The sequence below is a fragment of the Aythya fuligula genome, chromosome 1 (genome assembly GCF_009819795.1).
Source record: "Aythya fuligula isolate bAytFul2 chromosome 1, bAytFul2.pri, whole genome shotgun sequence".
Lineage (NCBI taxonomy): Eukaryota > Metazoa > Chordata > Aves > Anseriformes > Anatidae > Aythya > Aythya fuligula.
The window spans coordinates 44,902,330-44,920,043 of record NC_045559.1 but is presented as its reverse complement, the minus strand read 5'-3'; the positions used below and the strand labels follow the sequence as shown (position 1 = coordinate 44,920,043).

General features: G+C 39.1%; 3 protein-coding genes across 4 annotated transcripts in view; 1 reads left to right on the top strand and 2 right to left on the bottom strand.

Moving 5' to 3' along the window:
* The window catches only part of UTP20 (UTP20 small subunit processome component), a 65,500-nt gene extending 64,462 nt beyond the window's left edge, over positions 1 to 1,038 (top strand). The window contains exon 62 of the mRNA XM_032185746.1: positions 452 to 1,038. Coding sequence (XP_032041637.1) covers positions 452 to 607 — 156 coding nt within the window. The 3' untranslated portion in view covers positions 608 to 1,038. The remainder of the gene's footprint in view (positions 1 to 451) is intronic.
* Positions 1,039 to 1,260: 222 nt separating this feature from the next.
* Positions 1,261 to 6,518, bottom strand: ARL1 (ADP ribosylation factor like GTPase 1). Its single transcript, XM_032185756.1, has 6 exons — positions 6,440 to 6,518; positions 5,164 to 5,301; positions 3,713 to 3,794; positions 2,868 to 2,979; positions 1,981 to 2,159; positions 1,261 to 1,628 (listed from the first exon to the last, which is right to left on the bottom strand). The coding sequence occupies exons 1-6, from the start codon at positions 6,441 to 6,443 to the stop codon at positions 1,598 to 1,600; spliced, it is 546 nt and encodes a 181-aa protein (XP_032041647.1). The 5' UTR covers positions 6,444 to 6,518; the 3' UTR covers positions 1,261 to 1,597.
* A 1,501-nt stretch (positions 6,519 to 8,019) lies between these two features.
* Positions 8,020 to 17,714, bottom strand: part of NUP205 (nucleoporin 205) — a 51,195-nt gene continuing 41,500 nt past the window's right edge. The window contains exons 34-43 of one of the 2 annotated variants that reach the window (XM_032194249.1): positions 17,376 to 17,514; positions 17,051 to 17,177; positions 16,146 to 16,222; positions 14,468 to 14,596; positions 13,788 to 13,914; positions 12,895 to 13,061; positions 12,172 to 12,295; positions 11,058 to 11,186; positions 10,398 to 10,471; positions 8,020 to 8,987 (exon numbers count right to left, since the gene is read on the bottom strand). In XM_032194249.1, the coding sequence (XP_032050140.1) occupies positions 8,835 to 8,987; positions 10,398 to 10,471; positions 11,058 to 11,186; positions 12,172 to 12,295; positions 12,895 to 13,061; positions 13,788 to 13,914; positions 14,468 to 14,596; positions 16,146 to 16,222; positions 17,051 to 17,177; positions 17,376 to 17,514 (1,246 nt within the window). In that variant the 3' untranslated portion in view covers positions 8,020 to 8,834. The remainder of the gene's footprint in view (positions 8,988 to 10,397; positions 10,472 to 11,057; positions 11,187 to 12,171; positions 12,296 to 12,894; positions 13,062 to 13,787; positions 13,915 to 14,467; positions 14,597 to 16,145; positions 16,223 to 17,050; positions 17,178 to 17,375; positions 17,515 to 17,714) is intronic. The other variant, XM_032194241.1, reaches the window with a different exon arrangement.

Genomic DNA, 17,714 nt, shown 5'->3' with positions numbered 1-17,714 from the left:
GATAGTTTCATTTCAGAATATTAATGAGAAGCTATTGATAGGGTGGTCGGGCTCTGGAACAGACTCCCTGGGGAAGTGGTCACGGCCCTGAGCCTGCTGGAGTGAGATAATGCTCACAGACACATGGTCTGATTTTGGGGTGGTCCTGTGTGGAGCCAGGAGTTGAACCTGATGATTCTTGTGGGTCCTTTCCAACTCAGGATATTCTATGATGCTATTTAAGATCAAACTTCTGGGCAGGTTTTGACTGCCACCAAGGCCGTGCTTTTCGGGTTACCTGGAGAGCAGTGGTAAACCTGGCCAGAGCAGCCAGGATACCCTCGGTTTTGAGAAGCCTTAGAAAATGGGTGCATTGTCTGTCAGTCACCAATTTCTTGGGAAGTGCTGGATGTTAACAGGACCAGTTAGCTGCAAACACAACTAAGCAAACGCATGTATTGTTTTTCATTAGACCGTAGCAAACCCTGACATTGCTGCAAGGAGGAAGTTGAAGAGACACAAGACCAAAGCAGAAACCAGGAAGAGAAAAATAGAGTTCCTGCGCCGTGGCTACAAAGCCAAGAGACCTCGAAGCCATGCACTGAAAGACTTAGCAATAGTGGAATGAAAAGGCTTTTCCTTTCTGGAGGATTAATTTGTAAAAACTAATTTCAAACGAGAGAACTTAATTATTGTGGAAAAAAAAAGTATTTACATATTTTAATTGTATTTATTTGTATTTTTCATGTCCTCTTTTTCATCTAGGATCTTAAAACAAAGCCTTTCAGTTTTTTCCAAACCTGTATATTTACTAGAGCATGTACAGTTGAATGGACAACCACCGTGATTTTTTATATTAAATTTTACTTCATTTTTAAAAGATGGGCTATTACAACTGCATTCATGGCCATGAACATCCTGCCTTCTGGAGAAAACAGTCTGCCTCTTGCCCTTGATTTATATTCCACTTTCTGCAGCTACAAGTAAGCTGTCATTGCGAGCTAAGCAGAGAATATAGAAATAACAGCTGTGAAAGGTGGAAGTTAAATTCATGTTACTGCCCTGGCACATAGGGGCTGATGGCAGTTACTGAAGAAAGTGAAACTAAGCCACATTAACAAGGAGAAGCATGGTATTAGCTCAGTTGCTGTACTTTATTTTAACAGCATATCCGCACTGAGGGAGCCTGAAGCATAACACCATCAGCTTAAGGAAACCTTGAAGGCTCAGCCATGTGACTGGTTTAACTGGCAGTAGCTGGACAAGCACCACGCCTTCAAGTACAGCTGACCATTGCAGATTTTATTAGTGTTTTAATTACACCAATCTAGTAACCGCTCTAACTTAAAACCACCCCGGGGGGGAGGGGAGTTGCCAGCCAGTAAAACTTTCATACAAATTATTAAGCACATCTTTAAACACAAAGAAAGAAAGGAAATATCATAATGTACACAGCCAGTCACTCGGTTCAGTTTTGCAAGTAAAGAGAGGCATCCACATTACAGGAGTCAAACTCAAACCTGTCCTATTTACAAGTATTCGTAGGCTGAAAATACTTGACTGCAGCAGGAGGAATGTTGGATGTAGCTGAAACGTCGTTGCAATCGTCAGCTTTGTATTACTGCCTACTCTTCAAGGCCTCCACCAACCTAGGAAAAAGAGTAGGTCAGTTTACTAAAAAATCATTTGAAATATGTCAAGACATCTTTAGGAGTCAGCTACTCTTTCTTCTAATGTGGGCTCTGGTTTTATTTGTTAGGAATATGGCCTGGAGCGACGTGGCCCTAGCTAGACTGCACAGGCAAGTCCTGAGATGCCTGCCCCTCACTTAAATCACGATCTTGCTCATCTGTTTGCTCTCATTAGGTGCCAAAGAAGTGCTGCAAACCTGTAATTCATATTACAAAGCTTGTATGTCAGACAGACTTTCCACAGCTCCAGCTTTCAAAAAATAAAAAGATAATTTACTAATGAAGCTAGCATAATTAGACTTTTACTCACCATTCCATTGCTTCATCAAGCCCAGTACCCTTAGTTGCAGAGGTTTTGAAGATCTGCCATTTTCGATCCTTCAAAGCTGGCAAACCAAGGGCGTTTGCCATTTCTGTGGGAGTCATCGCTTGTTCCATGTCCTGCTTATTTGCAAACACCACCAAAATGGCTTTCTTCAACTCTTCTTCCTAAGAAATGGGAATCATGCAAGTTGTTGAAGGGATTTTTACTAAATCCATTCAGTAAAAAACATGTAGAAAAAAAAATAGGATTTTGTCAGTTTGCTGGTTTTTGTGCTTTAGGAATTCTTCAGCAACATTTAGAAATTCTTCAGCAATTAGAATTTAGAAATTCTTCAGCAACAGAATGACAGTTTGAATTCCATTTGCTCCCAGCATAGCATCACATGGGAGCAATTTCAAAACAGGCAAGTTTACAGAATACTGTTACATTATGAGATGAGAGGTAAATTTAACAACGTATACACATTAAAAAGCTTGCAGCAATTTTGAAAAAAAGTTTTGCTTAACATGTCTTCTTTTTACTCTTATTACCCTGTTCTAAACCTGCCCTTCATATTCAATACCTAGTAAGATATTAATTACTCGTATTCCTTCAGGGCCTGACTTTTGCCACCACCGAAGCAGTGAGCAGCTGTTCTTGAGGATGGGAAAGTTTTCATGTGACCAAAAGCTAAATATAATTTACTGTCCAAACAATTACTGCACAAAGCTATAAAATACCTGCAGCACATTTAGTTCTTTTCAGTCAGAAGGGTTGCGTGGGCCTTTTTTGAGAGCTGATATTTCACAGCTTGATTCACTGAATCAAATTTCACGTTAGCACCAACAAATATTTGGACTTTCCTGAAATGACCGTCATGCTTGTTTTCTTACCTCTAACATAGCAACAAGCTCTGATTTTGAAGTGCCAATTCTGTCTCGATCGCAGCTGTCCACTACATAAATGACTGCATCTGTATTTGAATAGTAACACCGCCAGTATGGCCTGCAGAAGAAAAATCCCATTCATAAAATGTACAGTTTTAGCAGTGTTTTGTAGCCAGATAATGAAAACCTGCCCAGAAGAAGTAAAAACTGCCACTGGGGTAAAAGGCACTAGGAAGCAAATACAGGGCTACAAAAAAAAAAAAAAAAAAAAAAAAAAAAAAAAAAGCTGAAATACAGGGAAGAGATTTATTTGGAAAAAAAACACATGGGACATCAAATTCATAACTGAAGGACAGGGCAGCAAATGAAGTTTGTAAACATAAGGTTTTAGCAAACAGTTATCTCTATAGCAGTTTGTGTAGAAGCAACTGTGTGATGTTGCCTGCCACAGATAATCATTATGGTCACCAAGGAAGGGTAAGCTTAAGGATAAACTTAATTTTTTTAAACAACTAATTCATACATGCAAGTAATTAACAAGAACCACAACAAAACATCTTTTTCAGAATTATTTTACTGGAGCTGAAAAAGGCTTTTTAACACCCATGTCCCATTTTTTTCAGAACACTGCCTAATTACACACTGAACAAATAAACTAGGTTTTCAAAGCAAAACTGTATGCCAGTGAAAACATTCACTTGTTTTTCTTCCAATCTGTAGTTCAAAACAGAGGTTGTAGAAACTGAATTCTGTCAGATGAAAGCGTTCTGACAATGAGCTGTTTTTAAGCTTAAAAGAACTCATTTTCAGAAGTGCAAACTAAGATAGGAAGATAATAAAATATTTATTACCTTATGCTTGTCTGTCCTCCCAAGTCCCAGACTTGAAATTTCAGATTCTTGTATGTCACCGTTTCAACATTGAAGCCAATTGCTGAAAGAAAGTTAGACAATTTCACAGTTGGTGATTCTTTTTTTCCCTGAGCTACATTTACAGAACTTAGTTCAAAATTTTCATGCCTGAAAACCCTCATTAGCTACATAATGAAGTTCCTCCAAGAAGTACTTATGGCTCAAAATACTGCCGCATTCTTTGAACAATAAAACCAGACTATAAACATATCCTAGGTATCTGCAACAAATGCTAAGGTTGTTACAAATGAACAAAAATGTGCCTGAAAGCACCAAAAGAAACAGCGGGCAGTTAAAGGGATGGCCTGTTTAGATAACAAAGTACCCAACTGACAGCAATAAAGCACTAAGGAATGCGTCCTTTGTGTCAACACCAGATCTGTGGCCTCATAAGACCACAGCAGAGACTACTTCTCAGCAGAAAACTTGACATTGCTATCTGGAAGATGGCAGTAAAGTTATAGCACATACATATGTCATTCCTTGTCCTGTCAGCACAGAGAAACACAGAACAGGGAAACAAATGACAGACATGGACTGCCTACAATTTATGGAGGCTGAAATAAGCAAAACTACACAGCAAAAAGCACAGTAAACTGCTGGCTTCTAAATGGTTTAAAAAAAAAAAAAAAACACTGACCAAAGTCAGTTTATCACAGTCATTCAGGAGGAATCTAAGAGATGTGAAAGAGATTCAATAGCCAGTATCTCTGTCCTCCATGTTACACTGAGTGATCCTAACCAGAAAACTTGAGCACACACAGTAGTGTTTGCTACATGTGGGTATGACTGCAGGAATGCTAAGGCAATTAATAAAATCAGTTGCACTTCTTTTTAAAAAAGCATCTCTTTCCATGAGATCTCATACTGAGTTGTTACACTTTCTTCACAAAGTAAAAACGCACCTGCGTTTCTTTTCTGTGTTAAATAGAAGTGTTTATATAACAAGCTTAAGAACCTTGTCAAAAATAGGAAATCAAACAGGTATACGCTCAAAATTTTACGCAGGATGCCATCAGTGAATGAGAAAAATAACAAACTCTAGAATTTGCGTTAGAGCTGTTTGGAGACAGGAGATTTCAATAGTCAATAGTTACTATTTAGTGAACATTTCTCTATCAAGAAAAGCCTGCCAAAATCATGGTAACAATTTTGAAGTCAAATACATTTTGCATTCAGCAGGGTAGCATAAAATATTATTTTTCCCACACCGTAAAAATGCACACCATAATAATGTTACGCGAGAAAGTTCTCAAATACAACAGTGCTGGCTCCAACTCCTTCAAGTCTCTTTGTATCTGAAGTATGCACGTGGTGACTTCAGCTGGCAAAGCTCACGTGTTGGAGCTACCAGCAAACGAGATATTTTTACTACAGGATTGATCACTTACTCGGAATGGTGGTAACAACTTCTCCAACTTGTAACCTGTAGAGAATGGTTGTTTTTCCTGCTCCATCCAGCCCCAAGATGAGAATCCTCATCTCTCGAGTTCCAAACAAGCTGGAAAAGATGGTGGAGAAAAAGCCCCCTACAAAAAAAAAATCAGAACAGAAAGCCATTTCAATGTCAGCTGGCGATATGGAGACTGACCTGATTTCTGACTGAACAGCAATGTGTTTCCTCTCTTCAGTGAAAAAAGACAAGCTCGGGTTGCCACTTGGACACCTGTGGGCTGAACTATCTCCTTCTTTCCTGGCCTTGTGCCACTACGTTGTTGTAGATCTACCCAGCAAAATCAAGTTGCATCGAGCTTCCTCATTGTGGTTAGGAGTTTTTTCCTTTTCTCCCGCTTGCCAAAATCTGAGCCAACTACTTCTTTATTTGTACTGGCATCTGTCTTTTCACTGTAAGAGACTATACAGGGCCACTCCGAAGCCTGAAATAAATTTTCCTGATGTTTACAATCTCCCAGAGGCCCATCTACTCATTCTTTCTTAAAATGAACTGCAAATCAGCAGGTACACGTTAAATCACAGCCCACTGTGAACAATTAAGTTGTTAAGCACATTAATGCTGCAGAGAGGTCTAGGAGCTTGCTTAAAATCGTTTTTATTTTTATTTTTTTCAAACGTGGCTTGTCCCAGCACCTCACTTCCTCTTTAAATGCTGCACCTGCGGCCAGACTGGTATCTGACTTACGCTTATTAGATGTATATGGATAAAAACAACACTAATGGTCTAAGCCAGTAACAAGGAAGGTTTCTGTCGATGATTTTATATCGACAGAAGTTTAATAATTTTGTGCATCCACCTAAGCGCTGTAAAAGATGATGAAACACCAATGCAGCTAGGCTCATACTGGATAACGGAGAGGAGAGAAGAGAGAGATTTGCAGGCAAAACCTTATCCAAGTCTATTTGTGATAAAGAAAACGCTTCCCCGTGCTTGCCTCTCGAGGCGGAGGCTCACTCCGGGAGGGCTTTAACCCTCCGGGCGGCTCGGGCCAGGCCCGGCGAGAGACGAACGGCCCCTGAGGGGCCCCTGAGGGGCCGGCACCGGCACCGCGGGCTCCGGGCCTCGGGGCCCTGCCGGGGCCGCTCCGCCTCACGCCGCTCAGCCCCGTCCCCCCCCTCACCCGCGGCGCTGCCCCCAGGAGCCGCCACCCGCACGGCTCCGAGCCCCGGGGCCCCGCCGGTCCCCCCCCAGCCCCCCCCGGCCCCACTAACCCATGTTGAGCCCCCGCCGGGTCCCGTCCCGCGGCCACCGCCCCCAGGCTCCACGTCGGCCGCCGCCGAGAGTAAAGGAGGCGCCCTCCCCGCAGATTCGGCACGGCGACGGAGGCCGCCCGCGGAGGGGAAGGGGAAGGCCGAGCGCTGGGTGAGCTCCTCGTCCTCCCCGCGAAGGGGATAAAAAATAAAAATAAACAATAAAAATAAATAAAAATAATTAAAATTAAAATGCGGGCCGGCGCAGTGTCGTGACGAATCTGCGGATGAGGAAGCCGGGCGGGCGCTGAGGGGAGGTGGCGCAGCCTGGCCCGGCCTCCCTCACCCGCCCACTCACTCTGGTTAAAAAAAAATAAATAAAAAATAAATCCCCCACGTTACCGGCAACCAGTGCTTCGCCATTGCTGAGGGGCTTCAGAACTAGCCCCCAGCACCAGGCTCTGCGGGAGCCGCAGGGATGCTCAGGGAGGGGGGCGGTGTAGCTCTGGCACCGTGCCCAGGAAGCAGCAAAACGCCCGTTTCTATCAATAAAGCGCCCATTTCTGCCCGTAACCCGCCCATTTCTGCCAACAAAGCGCCTGTATCTGCCCAAATGCATCCATTTCTGCCCATAAAGCTCCCCTTTCTGCCCCAAAAGCATCCATTTCTGCAGAGCCGCCCTGCAGCCGTGCAGCTTTCAGTGGCATAGAAGAGGGGCAAACCAGCACTGCCGGCTCCCTTCTGTGCAAAGGTTTCTGGCTTAAACAATAGGGTGCTGCACGAATAAGATCGCTATGCTATGTGTATCAGGGCTGATGACTGCATCAGCAAGAGCTGATGTGGCCAAATAAGCAGTCAAAGCACCCTCAGGTTTGCTTTTCCCAAGAGCAGAGTGACTAACTGGACTGACAGTGGAAGGGCAGAAACCAGCACAGCTTAGTGTGTTAAAAGCGTTACCCATCACAAAATGCAGTGTTCCAGTACTCTGCGAGGTGTTCCAGCACTGCCCTTCCTGTTGGTGCAGCTGGGCTGTTGAAACATCTGAAACACGCAGAGGCCCATGCGCTCAGGAATGATTTGCAAGAAGTAAATACTGACATCTGTCCAGGCAGAAATCCCACACAAGTATCAGTCAGTTATCAGAACGGCATTTACTGAAATCTAGTAAATTCCTGAGCCAGGAGAATTCCAAAATTATGTCCTTGTACGCAGATGCTAATTAAATACATTGCTTCCTGGCTTTCACTAAGATGGTAGGGGGAAAAAAAAAAAAAAAGAAATAAAAAGAAAAAAAAAACTGTTGCCAATCAACAGAAAAAAATGCAACTGTGTAAACCATTAATAACTAGCTATTCCTAAAGAACAGCAAATAACCATCATATGATAGCAGGGCTGTAATTACCCCTGCTTAAACGATGGCATAATTCATCTGCACAAATTAATTCTGTGAAGTACAACATCCTTAAGAATGTGAAATGCTACATAATGGAAACTCAGGAGAGACAATTTACAAGGCACAAATGGAGAAAGGGGCTGTAAGATCAGACAGCGCAATAAGAGAAATCCAACAGATCTCACATCAGAAGTCAGAGGTTGAATTACTCTTTTTTTTTTTACATAAGAAACAATGATAGAAAAACCTCCTAGGAGAATAATCGATAACTACAGAACCAATCTACTACTCAAGCATGTTGGCTCCCTCCTCATGCCTTGTATTCTGTCTTTATGCTCCTGTTTCAGCAGAAACAGCACAGAAGTCTTTAGTCCTCGAAGCCATAAAGAAAAAAATGTCCGTAAAGAACAAAATGTAAGGCAGTCGCCTTCCATATCTTTCCCTGTGTTTTTGTTTGTTTGTTTTTTACTTTTACCTCGTATCTGGAATTGTCTAAAGAGAGGAAACTTGTACTCATGTTAGCTTAAAAAGGCAGGGCAATGGGGAGCAGAAACAAGCAGTTTACTGTGCAAAAATGATCACCTTTCTTAGAGAATCCATACCAAAGGGTGTGATCACAAAGTCTGCAAGTGCTGACACTTGAAATCTGTCTTTCATTAAGTGTGTGTGAAGCAAGAACAGCATAAACAGACGTAGATCTTTTCATTTTCTCTAACAGCATCCTCAAGTGTAGTATCATCACAACTGCAGAACAACTTCTTTTTGTTTCCTTTATGTCCTCCATTTGAAATCTTTCTTTGCTTGAATTTTTACATTAATCATAACTCACTTAAAAACAATTCTTTATTTTTCTATTCAAGATGGGAGCAGTAGGAAAGAATGCACAAAACTTATTCAAAGGGGTAATAAAAAAAGGTAACCTTTTTGACATTATTTAGAAAATGTATGATCTATAAAATATGATGATCCAGAAGGCCTGCCCAAGTGCACTGCTTCAAGGCGCAAACATCCTGTATCAGTCTTTTAAGTCCTTGATATCCTTAGGAGTCCACGGATGCGTCTAACAAGAGCTTGAATAAAGGTGTAGCGTGACCGAACCTTAGAATACAACCCCTCGATGTCCAGAAGCTTCTTCTGCAGAGATTCACCAAAGCTGTTCGTGGCTTCTATCTGAAGCTGAGAAACAGAGATTTGTTGCAGTAAGCAATACAAAGTCTTCTCTAAAACATCCACATATCCATCCACTGTCAACCCTTTTACAACGCTTTATTCTCTAAAACTCTTTCAAAAGTATAGTTTTCTTTCAACTACCCTAATAAATACTACTTGTATTCTTCCTTATGTTCATCTCTCTAAATTATACAATGGATACCCTTTCTATGGAGATTTCTGGGTGACTCAAAGCATTTATGGATTATCCACATATTATTACCCTACAACCTCTCAAAGTGTTTTAGGAATTAAACAGTCTTACATAATTCAGGTTCTTCAGTTATACAACTTCTTCCAACTGCAATTTTCCCAGGCTTTTGAGGACTGTTTAATAGAGTCCATTTGCATAGATAACACTTTTTCATCAGCACGTATGTAAACAATATGAAAACTGAAAAAAATTATTACATTCTAAATATTTTAGCAAGATGTTACTGTATATTTCACTTTTGAACAAATGAAATAAAGACAGATGACTCATCACAAAAATATATAAAGCTGTTCTTATAATTCCAGATCTTACAAAGGTACTTGAGATTGTGAAGCACTCTGAGCATAGCTTTTTTGTGCACAAACACCAGGAGAAATGTCAATCAGATTTATTAATAAAGATGAACTTTTTTTTCCTGCCACTTATGCATCCAGTTAACACAAACTATTAAATTGCTGTGTAAGTAGAAATCACTTCTGTGTTACCATTCATATTTTATAGTCTGCTCAGCTTCTGTTACCCTTTTCACTCTCATTTCTCTATTGCCTAGCTGGTGTCAAGCTGTTGCTCCCAACAGTTATAGATTCACAGAACATTGGGAATCCTACCTTCATGTTGCAAATCTTTCAAGGGTACCTGATGTTTTCAGTGAGCTATTATTAAAAAATACATACCATTTGACTGGTTTATAAAAGGAAAAGAATGAATAATTTTCTTCCTAATAGCCTATATTGCTCATTTTTAATTTAATTTTGTATATTAAGACTTGAAAATGTGTGTTCAGCAATGCAGCTGCTACCTGCTTCATAATACTTTCTCAATTTTTTTGCAACACTTCATTAATTTTAAATTATTTACTGCTGGTGCTACTGTAGTGGGTTTACGTGGCAAGATTTTGGTAGCCGGGGGCTGCAGGGGTAGCCTCTGTGAGAAGAATCCAGAAGCTGCCCCATGTTAGGTAAAGGCCAGTTCCAGCTGGGTCCAGAAGGACCCACCACTGGCCAGAAAGCCAAGCCAGTAAGTGACATTTCTGCCTCTATGAGAGCAGATTTAAGAAAGGGAAAAACCCCTGCAGCACAACAGTCTACAGTCAGACTGTTCTCAATAGCTGTATGGCAATCACTCGCACCCTGTACTTCTCGGCAGACTCTGTCACATCTCACCTGATCTATATCATGCTGACTCACTCGATTCAGGCCGCTGCTGAAATCCAAGTTGGGATCTGAACCAAAGGAATCTAGTGATAGAAAACAAGAAGTTAAAATTATGTTGTCCACTCAACAACATATTTTTTCCACATCATTGTAAAATTATTTTAAAATGCAATAGTCAAAATTGGCCACCAAACTTGTATATTAGAAATTATAGTATTTTTTGGACTTACTGTATTTTTTTCTAAATCATTGAACAGTCATTAATAATTTTGAGCACACATGGCACTTCGCAAAAAGCTCCTCCCCAGATCACTTCTCTTTCTGACTTAGTTCCATTCCCTCTTTTTTTTTTTTTAATACCAAAATTCAACACACTTACTTTTTTCTGGTGAATAAATAGTGCCTATGTTCCTAAAAGTATTTCCAAAAACACCAGTCTTAATTTTAATTTTTTATCTCATCTTAGATTATATTACAATATTTCCATATGCATTGTTTTGGACCACAATCTGATTGTATTATCTGAAATTTACTTTCCACTTGGAGATATGTGTAATAGACAAAACGCATAAGCCTGTGATTCAGCAATACTTGTATTGTCAATTCTCCAGAGGAAAAAGAAACGTAAGTCCAAAACCAAACAAAATCTCAACATTTCAGAAATTTTACCTTGCAGTCTTCCTCTCTTAAATGATGTCCTGGAAGACAGCAGTGGGTCTTGGGAGTCAGTGGGTATGCAATTCAGTAGATAGTGTTCCAGGTGACGCCAAAGAATGAAGAGACAGGTTTCTATAATATCTGTAGACACACATCTAAGTGAAGGAGTTTAAATGCATTGTCTTTAGATTGTACATTCACTATGTAAGTGTATTTACACAATCACTTTGAATCAGTTGAAGATGTTTTATCCCAACCATCTGTAACTTCCTCCAACAGCAGGTTCAAATCCCACTACTGTGGCCTGGTAATGGATCACATGCTCTCTCCTTACCTGCTTCTGTGCAGTACTGGCTAGGTTAGTGACTGGTTAGGTTGGTGACTGCTATGCTCAACCTGGAGAGGCTTTAAACCAGCACTCTGCACCAGAGCAGACTTTGAGCGCTCGTGTGATTTGTAATGGTAGTTTAGTTGCAGAAATAGCAAATTTAGAGCTGAGGTTGTAAAGCTGGAGGTGGCAGTAATATCTTAAGCTACAACAGGTGCTTCTGCAAAAGCACACCTTTCCTAAGCTAGGTTTCAGAGGAAAATTCCAATCCTCTGCAGACAATTATTTTATGTGTGACTAGTTATTTCCATTGAATTGCTGGCGTTTATGAGAAAAGGCTTATGCACAGCTCACTATAATGTTGGGAACTCCATTTGCTCAGAAACACATCTCAATTATTTTTCAAAGTACTTCTGCCACTGCACCTGTACATATGTGTACATATTTAGTGGGTCTGGATACTAAATTTAAGAGCTGGGCTGTAAGAATATTAGCAATACAATATTGTGATAATTTTTAAGAGCTGTGCTTTATCATAACATTGAAGAACATCCTAGCAGGGTCTCCATGATGGGAATTAACCTCATTTTCCAGCCAGAGTACTAATTTAAAAATACTTACAGCCTGACAGTAGCAGAACAATACACTCTTACTATTTTAAGTTTCAGAATTTCAAATTTCCCTTTTGCTTAATAATGGGTTCAAAGTGGTCAAAACTCTCAGTAAAAAAAAACTGTTCCTATTTCTCCGCATTTCTGGAGCAGCACCTTGAGGGTCATTTCAGTTTTAAAAGGATACAAGAACAGAGAGAAAGTAGTTTGGCTCGGTTGTTTATTAGCTTCACTAGGCGTCGCCTTGCCAAAACGTATTTTTGGGCAGTGGAGATTTTGTCAACCCCAGCTGGCATAACTGACTGACACAGCTGTAACAAGAAGAGGAAAAACAAGATAACAGGGCAGAGCAAAACAATGAAAGAAATAAGCAAATAAAATTATTTATCAAATGTCAGCTATTTCTTCAGAACTGTGGTCTCTATTTTTAACTTGCATAGCCTTGGTTACCAAAAAAATGAATAAACTAAACGTATCCCCAAGCAACTTTTGTATCATGACAAATGATCATTTGGGTTATCAGTCAGTTTATTAGTTCACTGTGAGATTGTGATAAAGTCCCCCTTCTCTCTGTAACCCAGTCATCTCAGCAAGAACTGATGCAAAAGTTAGAGCTACTCAACACTACACAACTTACGCCTATTTGTTCAAGAAGGATACATGATGAGCACTCCCAAAGCTTTAGCAATGTTCTTCTGATATAATGAAAAGACATGCACTACTTTTACAGAGCTAAGCCCAATATTTTCCCCCAAATTTCATGCTGCCCATCCTATGGACCCTCCTATCAACAGTAGGAAAGATCATGCAAGAGAACTGGAACTATTTACTTGCCTAAGAAGCTTCTGAGTCCCTGAGCTATATCTCAGTTATGAGCAAAAACAGACTACAGAGTCAGCAGAACTGTTACCTCTTTTATTTCATCTGGTGGGAGTTGCTCCACGTTTTGCAGTTTGTTAACACTCTGACGATGACTATCGTAGTAACTGAAGAAATCATTAGTGCTCTGTTTCAACAGATAGACGATAATGCCCAAACCAGGCAAGCGCCAGTATGGAACCACTGGAGCTTGTGTATCTAGAAAAATATGACCAAGTTACAAAAAATCAAATTAAATGAAAAAAAAAATCAAGAAATCAATAAGGTATCTTATCTGTCAATAAAGTAGTGAAAGACATGAAAAACATGCACTGGCAAGTTTACGTTTTATTTCTGTGCCAGAATTTACATAGGCAAAAAGTTCTGTCTGCAATACTGCAAGATAGTCAGTATAGTAAGTACCAAGTATAACACATGGAATTTTAACTAGATCAGAAGACGTAATTTTTTTTAACCACTCAACTACATAGTAGCACACCACAACCTGTTGCCACATGACATAATGAAGAGCTCCACTCAGCATCAAAACGCATCTTACATGTCATCAATAACATCCTAGTTCCACCTAACTTAATCTAGCAGAGATGCTGAAAAAAAAATTAAATCCTTACCTTCCCATCTAGTACTATTTATTTACATACATGTTATTTTACTGATATATGTGTTTCCAAGGCTGCAATAGCAATCGGTTAGTTTTCTGTAATCGGCCTTTTCTGGTCACTTTTGTTTTAACTTGTGTTAGCTCCCTTATTTGGCTCAGTGCAAGGCCATACACGCATTTATTCCAGCATAAGAAAATGAGCAGCTACTGCGTTGACATAAAGAGACTTAAAGTGTAAGATAAACTACAGCATCTGGAAGCTGATTTCATGCTAGCCCAGATACTGCTATTCAATCTCAAAAAATAGTGAGCCAAAATCTCACCTTGACGAGGCCCATCTCGGTTGGTTGTCTCTGACAGGCTAGGGGTAAACAGACAAACAGTGTGCTGAAAACTGGGGGCACTTTGCAACATAAGTGACTCACAGTACTCCATCACGTTTGCACAAATCTGAAAAAAAAAAAAAAAAAAAAAAAAAAAAAATACAACATGCAAGTTACTAAATGGATAAATGTCAATAAACAACATTTTGCTTTCTCTTTATTCACTTGAACTTGACGATTCTTTTTTCTGATCAGTTACAGCCTCACTTCTATTTCAAGCCCAGGATTTGCAACCTGACGTCTTTCCCAAACCTACTAGTTGCAATTTCTGGTCATTTTTAACTCTTCTTGTGCATTTTCCATTTAGTGTTCTCCATTACTTTATTGCCCTCTGTATCCAGCCCTTATTTTGAAAATTACAGATCAATTTTTAAAGTTTTGAATTTGACACACTTTGTATCTAAAACAATGACGGTTGTTAATGCAAATTTAAATAACCAAACTTCCAATGTTTATTCTGAATAGAAACAAAACATGGGATCCTATACCAAACTAAAAGCAGTGTAGAACATTACCACTAGTCAAAATCATGTGAAAGTACCTCAACTAAAAAAATCTGTACAACAGGTGAAATTTCACAGTTTGAGGCTGAAGGCTCTCACAGCTTCTTGTGTTCTCACCTGCTGCATGGCCAACTCAATTTCATCCCTCTTGTTCACTCTGTCTCCTCCTGAGTTATCATCTTGCAGTTTAAACTGACGCAGTTTGTCTGAACCACCAAACCGACTTAGAAGTCCTAGGCACTGGCGCTGCCATGAAAAAAAGCTTTTTTTAATTAGAACCTTAGCGAAGGAAGTGCATGGTCCTTGACACTTTTAAGAGCTGAAGAATGATACATATCCCTTAACATACAACAAAAAGACAGTAGTTCATATAAAAATTTTAGAACTTTAAAAACTACATTTATATCTTTAAAAACACAATGCTTTAATTCACCTTTACTTAATTTAAAAGTTAACAGCACCCTAAAACAGTTCCTCAAGAAATGAATTTGATTTAGAAGTTCACAATGACGTCTTACATCTTTTTGGACTGTTATATTGAATAGTATCAATGGCAGTTTAGGTTTACCTATACCCATTTAAAACACCTTCATCTATAAACCAAACCAAAATCTGAAGATAATGAGTTGCATAGAAGTAGAGGGCAGAAAAACAATTGAATAGTTTCATAGAATGGAGCAACAACCTATAAATCTTTTAGTTTACATGATAAATCATCAAAGTGCCTCAGACTAGAAGTCAGTTTTATTTGGAATGCTAAAGAAGATACCGAAGATTAAAGATTTATTGGTAATTACTTTTTGAAAAAAAAAAAAGTAAAATACTTGAATTCTTTAATTACTTGATGAAAATAACATGACATACCAAAGACAAAAGTTACAGCAACAGATGACTGGATTTGTACGGTTTTGCTTGGAACAGCTCAGTTTTCAAATTAACTAATTAAAACTCCTTACAACAAGAAACCTTTTTACTGTTTCCCATGGGAATTTCTTGCTGACATAACACAGCAGAAAAACAACTACCCCAGCATTTCAGTAATCACTTACAGCTTGCTACTTTGCTTTAAGCTGGTCGATCTAGTAGCTACTATCACAGTGCCCAGAGAACACATCCTTCTCCTGGCAACCAGAAATATCTGATAGGACAGCTCTGTCTACAGACAGTTTTCAAATAAACTTTACAAACACCCTTGCTGACATGCTGACATAGCAAAGTTTCAAAATCACTGCTGAACGATAAGCTGTAAAAAGATTTCCAGTTAAAGCTTTTCAATAGGACTCACTCTATCCTGGTTTTATTTCTGGTTTCTAAGTCAGGGTTATTCTTAAAAGGGAAGCAAAGAAATAAAATATTAGCATGTTAGATGCTATTAACATCTAACTAGTTCGATGCTCAACACTGTTGAACTGGAGCCATGCTTGTAGCAAAAGTTGTAACAATATTCTGCATTACTTTTACATACTATGGTGTTGAGTTCAAATAGCTCTTCTCCATATAGGGTGAATCCTAAATCAGGGAGGAAAACAAAATCTCTGACCTAACTCTTATGTTGCCAAATGCTGTCTTTTCTACTTGTTTCAAAACAACAACAAACACAGAACAAAATAAAATGACAGAAAAACAACTACAAAACTAACCACAAAACTAATAATAAAAAGCACTGCACATTTTTCTTAATGCTGGAAAACATCCATTTCATAACTTCTATTAGTCAGAGCACAAAACCAGGAAACAATTCTAATCTACATTCACAATTCCAAAAGGACAAGTGTTAAGCGGGTAACTTTATTACCTGAAATCGACCTATATGTCCTTGTAGCTCCATCTGTGTCCCTTCATTAATATCAACATCCAGCTCATTTAGAACTCCTGATAAAAGATACAGCCATTAAATTAACTGTTTTGTTTGTTGTTTTTTTTTTTTTTTTTTTAATTGTTTGCAGTGTATACATTTAAATGTATGCAGTGTATACATTTAAATATAAACATTGGTCATAAAAAAATCAGCAAAACAACTTAAAATTTGTTCTTTCTTTGAGGAAAATATTCAGATATGAATGCAGCTAGTATGCATACTATGTAGCTTACTGTTCTACTAACTAATTAAAAAAAGATGAGGGGGGAGGCTAGCATGAAACTTGCAGCTGTTATGCCAAGCACAGTATGCTGTAAGAAAATGAACATTTGGCTTCAACCTACAACTGCACTCCACCCTACTGTAATCAGACATTCCTCCTTAATGTCCTCCACAGTGATTTTTCTTGGAAGTTTTCTTTTTAAAATAAATACAAATGTAGAAAATAATATCAAATGTATGGGTACACAAAAGTTTTCTGTCTTCATTTTCTCAGTTGTAGAATTTTCCGAATGAAAGTTCTTTTTGAGGATACCACATGCACTTTGAACACTTCTATTTGCAATTGGTCCCATAGACAAAAAGTACTTACTGCCAGTTAGCATAATGAAAAGAAAATGAGAAGTCAAATGCACATTAACATGGGCACTGTATCCACTGCAAATCCACCATACTTACTTCAAGAACAATAATTTAACATTTCCCTATTTTTTCAAGAGCTGAACATCTCCAGAGAATTCTGTGTTGTACGTATTCCCTGATATGTCTTGTTATTACTTCATAGAAAACAAAATGAGATTCATGCAGATGTAGGTAACAGACTTCAAATCCACAGTTCCTACCAGGCAAAGCTGCCTTGCTGATTATTCCCGTCAGGAAGGCCAGCTCCTGGAGAGATCCAACACTAACATCTTGACACCTCAGGATTGCCTGGATAGTATCTGAATGGGCAATGAGAAACTGCAAAACCTGTACCACAAGAAGAAAAGAGAAGTACGATTGTCTCAAAATTTAGTGTCAGGCAATGAGGAAGCAATGCTTTTACTCTTGTAAGAATTTTAGAGTGACCTCCCACATCAGTGAAAATGTTGTTTTAGAAAAGCTTACTTCCAAAGACAACACATAATTTGATTGAATAAGGAGTAACTAGCATCTTTTGGAAATTACCTGTCCTGCTGCTTGTAGGTGTTGTGCCATGCTGGAGGTGAGGATCACTTGACACAGCTGAAGGGCTGGGAGAAGAATCTGGCGATAACGTTCCACTGGAGCAGGAATGAAGAGTGGGGGATCTCTCAGTCCATACATTCTTAAGAGATTTAGTGGGGGGAAAAAAGGAAAGAAAAAAAGATAAACAGAAGTAAGGCCCACTAGTGAAGCAGAGCCTTGACTTAAAACTACCCTGAAGAATCGGCAAGCATTCATATTTCAATAATATATATGTTTTTTTAAACATATGAAATTACGTTTACTCTAGTGTTGGGCACCTCAGGGGAGGATTAACTACTT

What these genes read in the sequence shown, in the direction of transcription:
- ARL1 (XM_032185756.1), bottom strand. An exon ending in AGTTGTTACCACCATTCCGA is followed by an intron (nt 3,795 to 5,163) that starts GTAAGTGATCAA and finishes ACTTTCTTTCAG; the next exon opens with CAATTGGCTTCAATGTTGAA. An exon ending in AGCTTGTTGCTATGTTAGAG is followed by an intron (nt 2,160 to 2,867) that starts GTAAGAAAACAA and finishes CCCATTTCTTAG; the next exon opens with GAAGAAGAGTTGAAGAAAGC.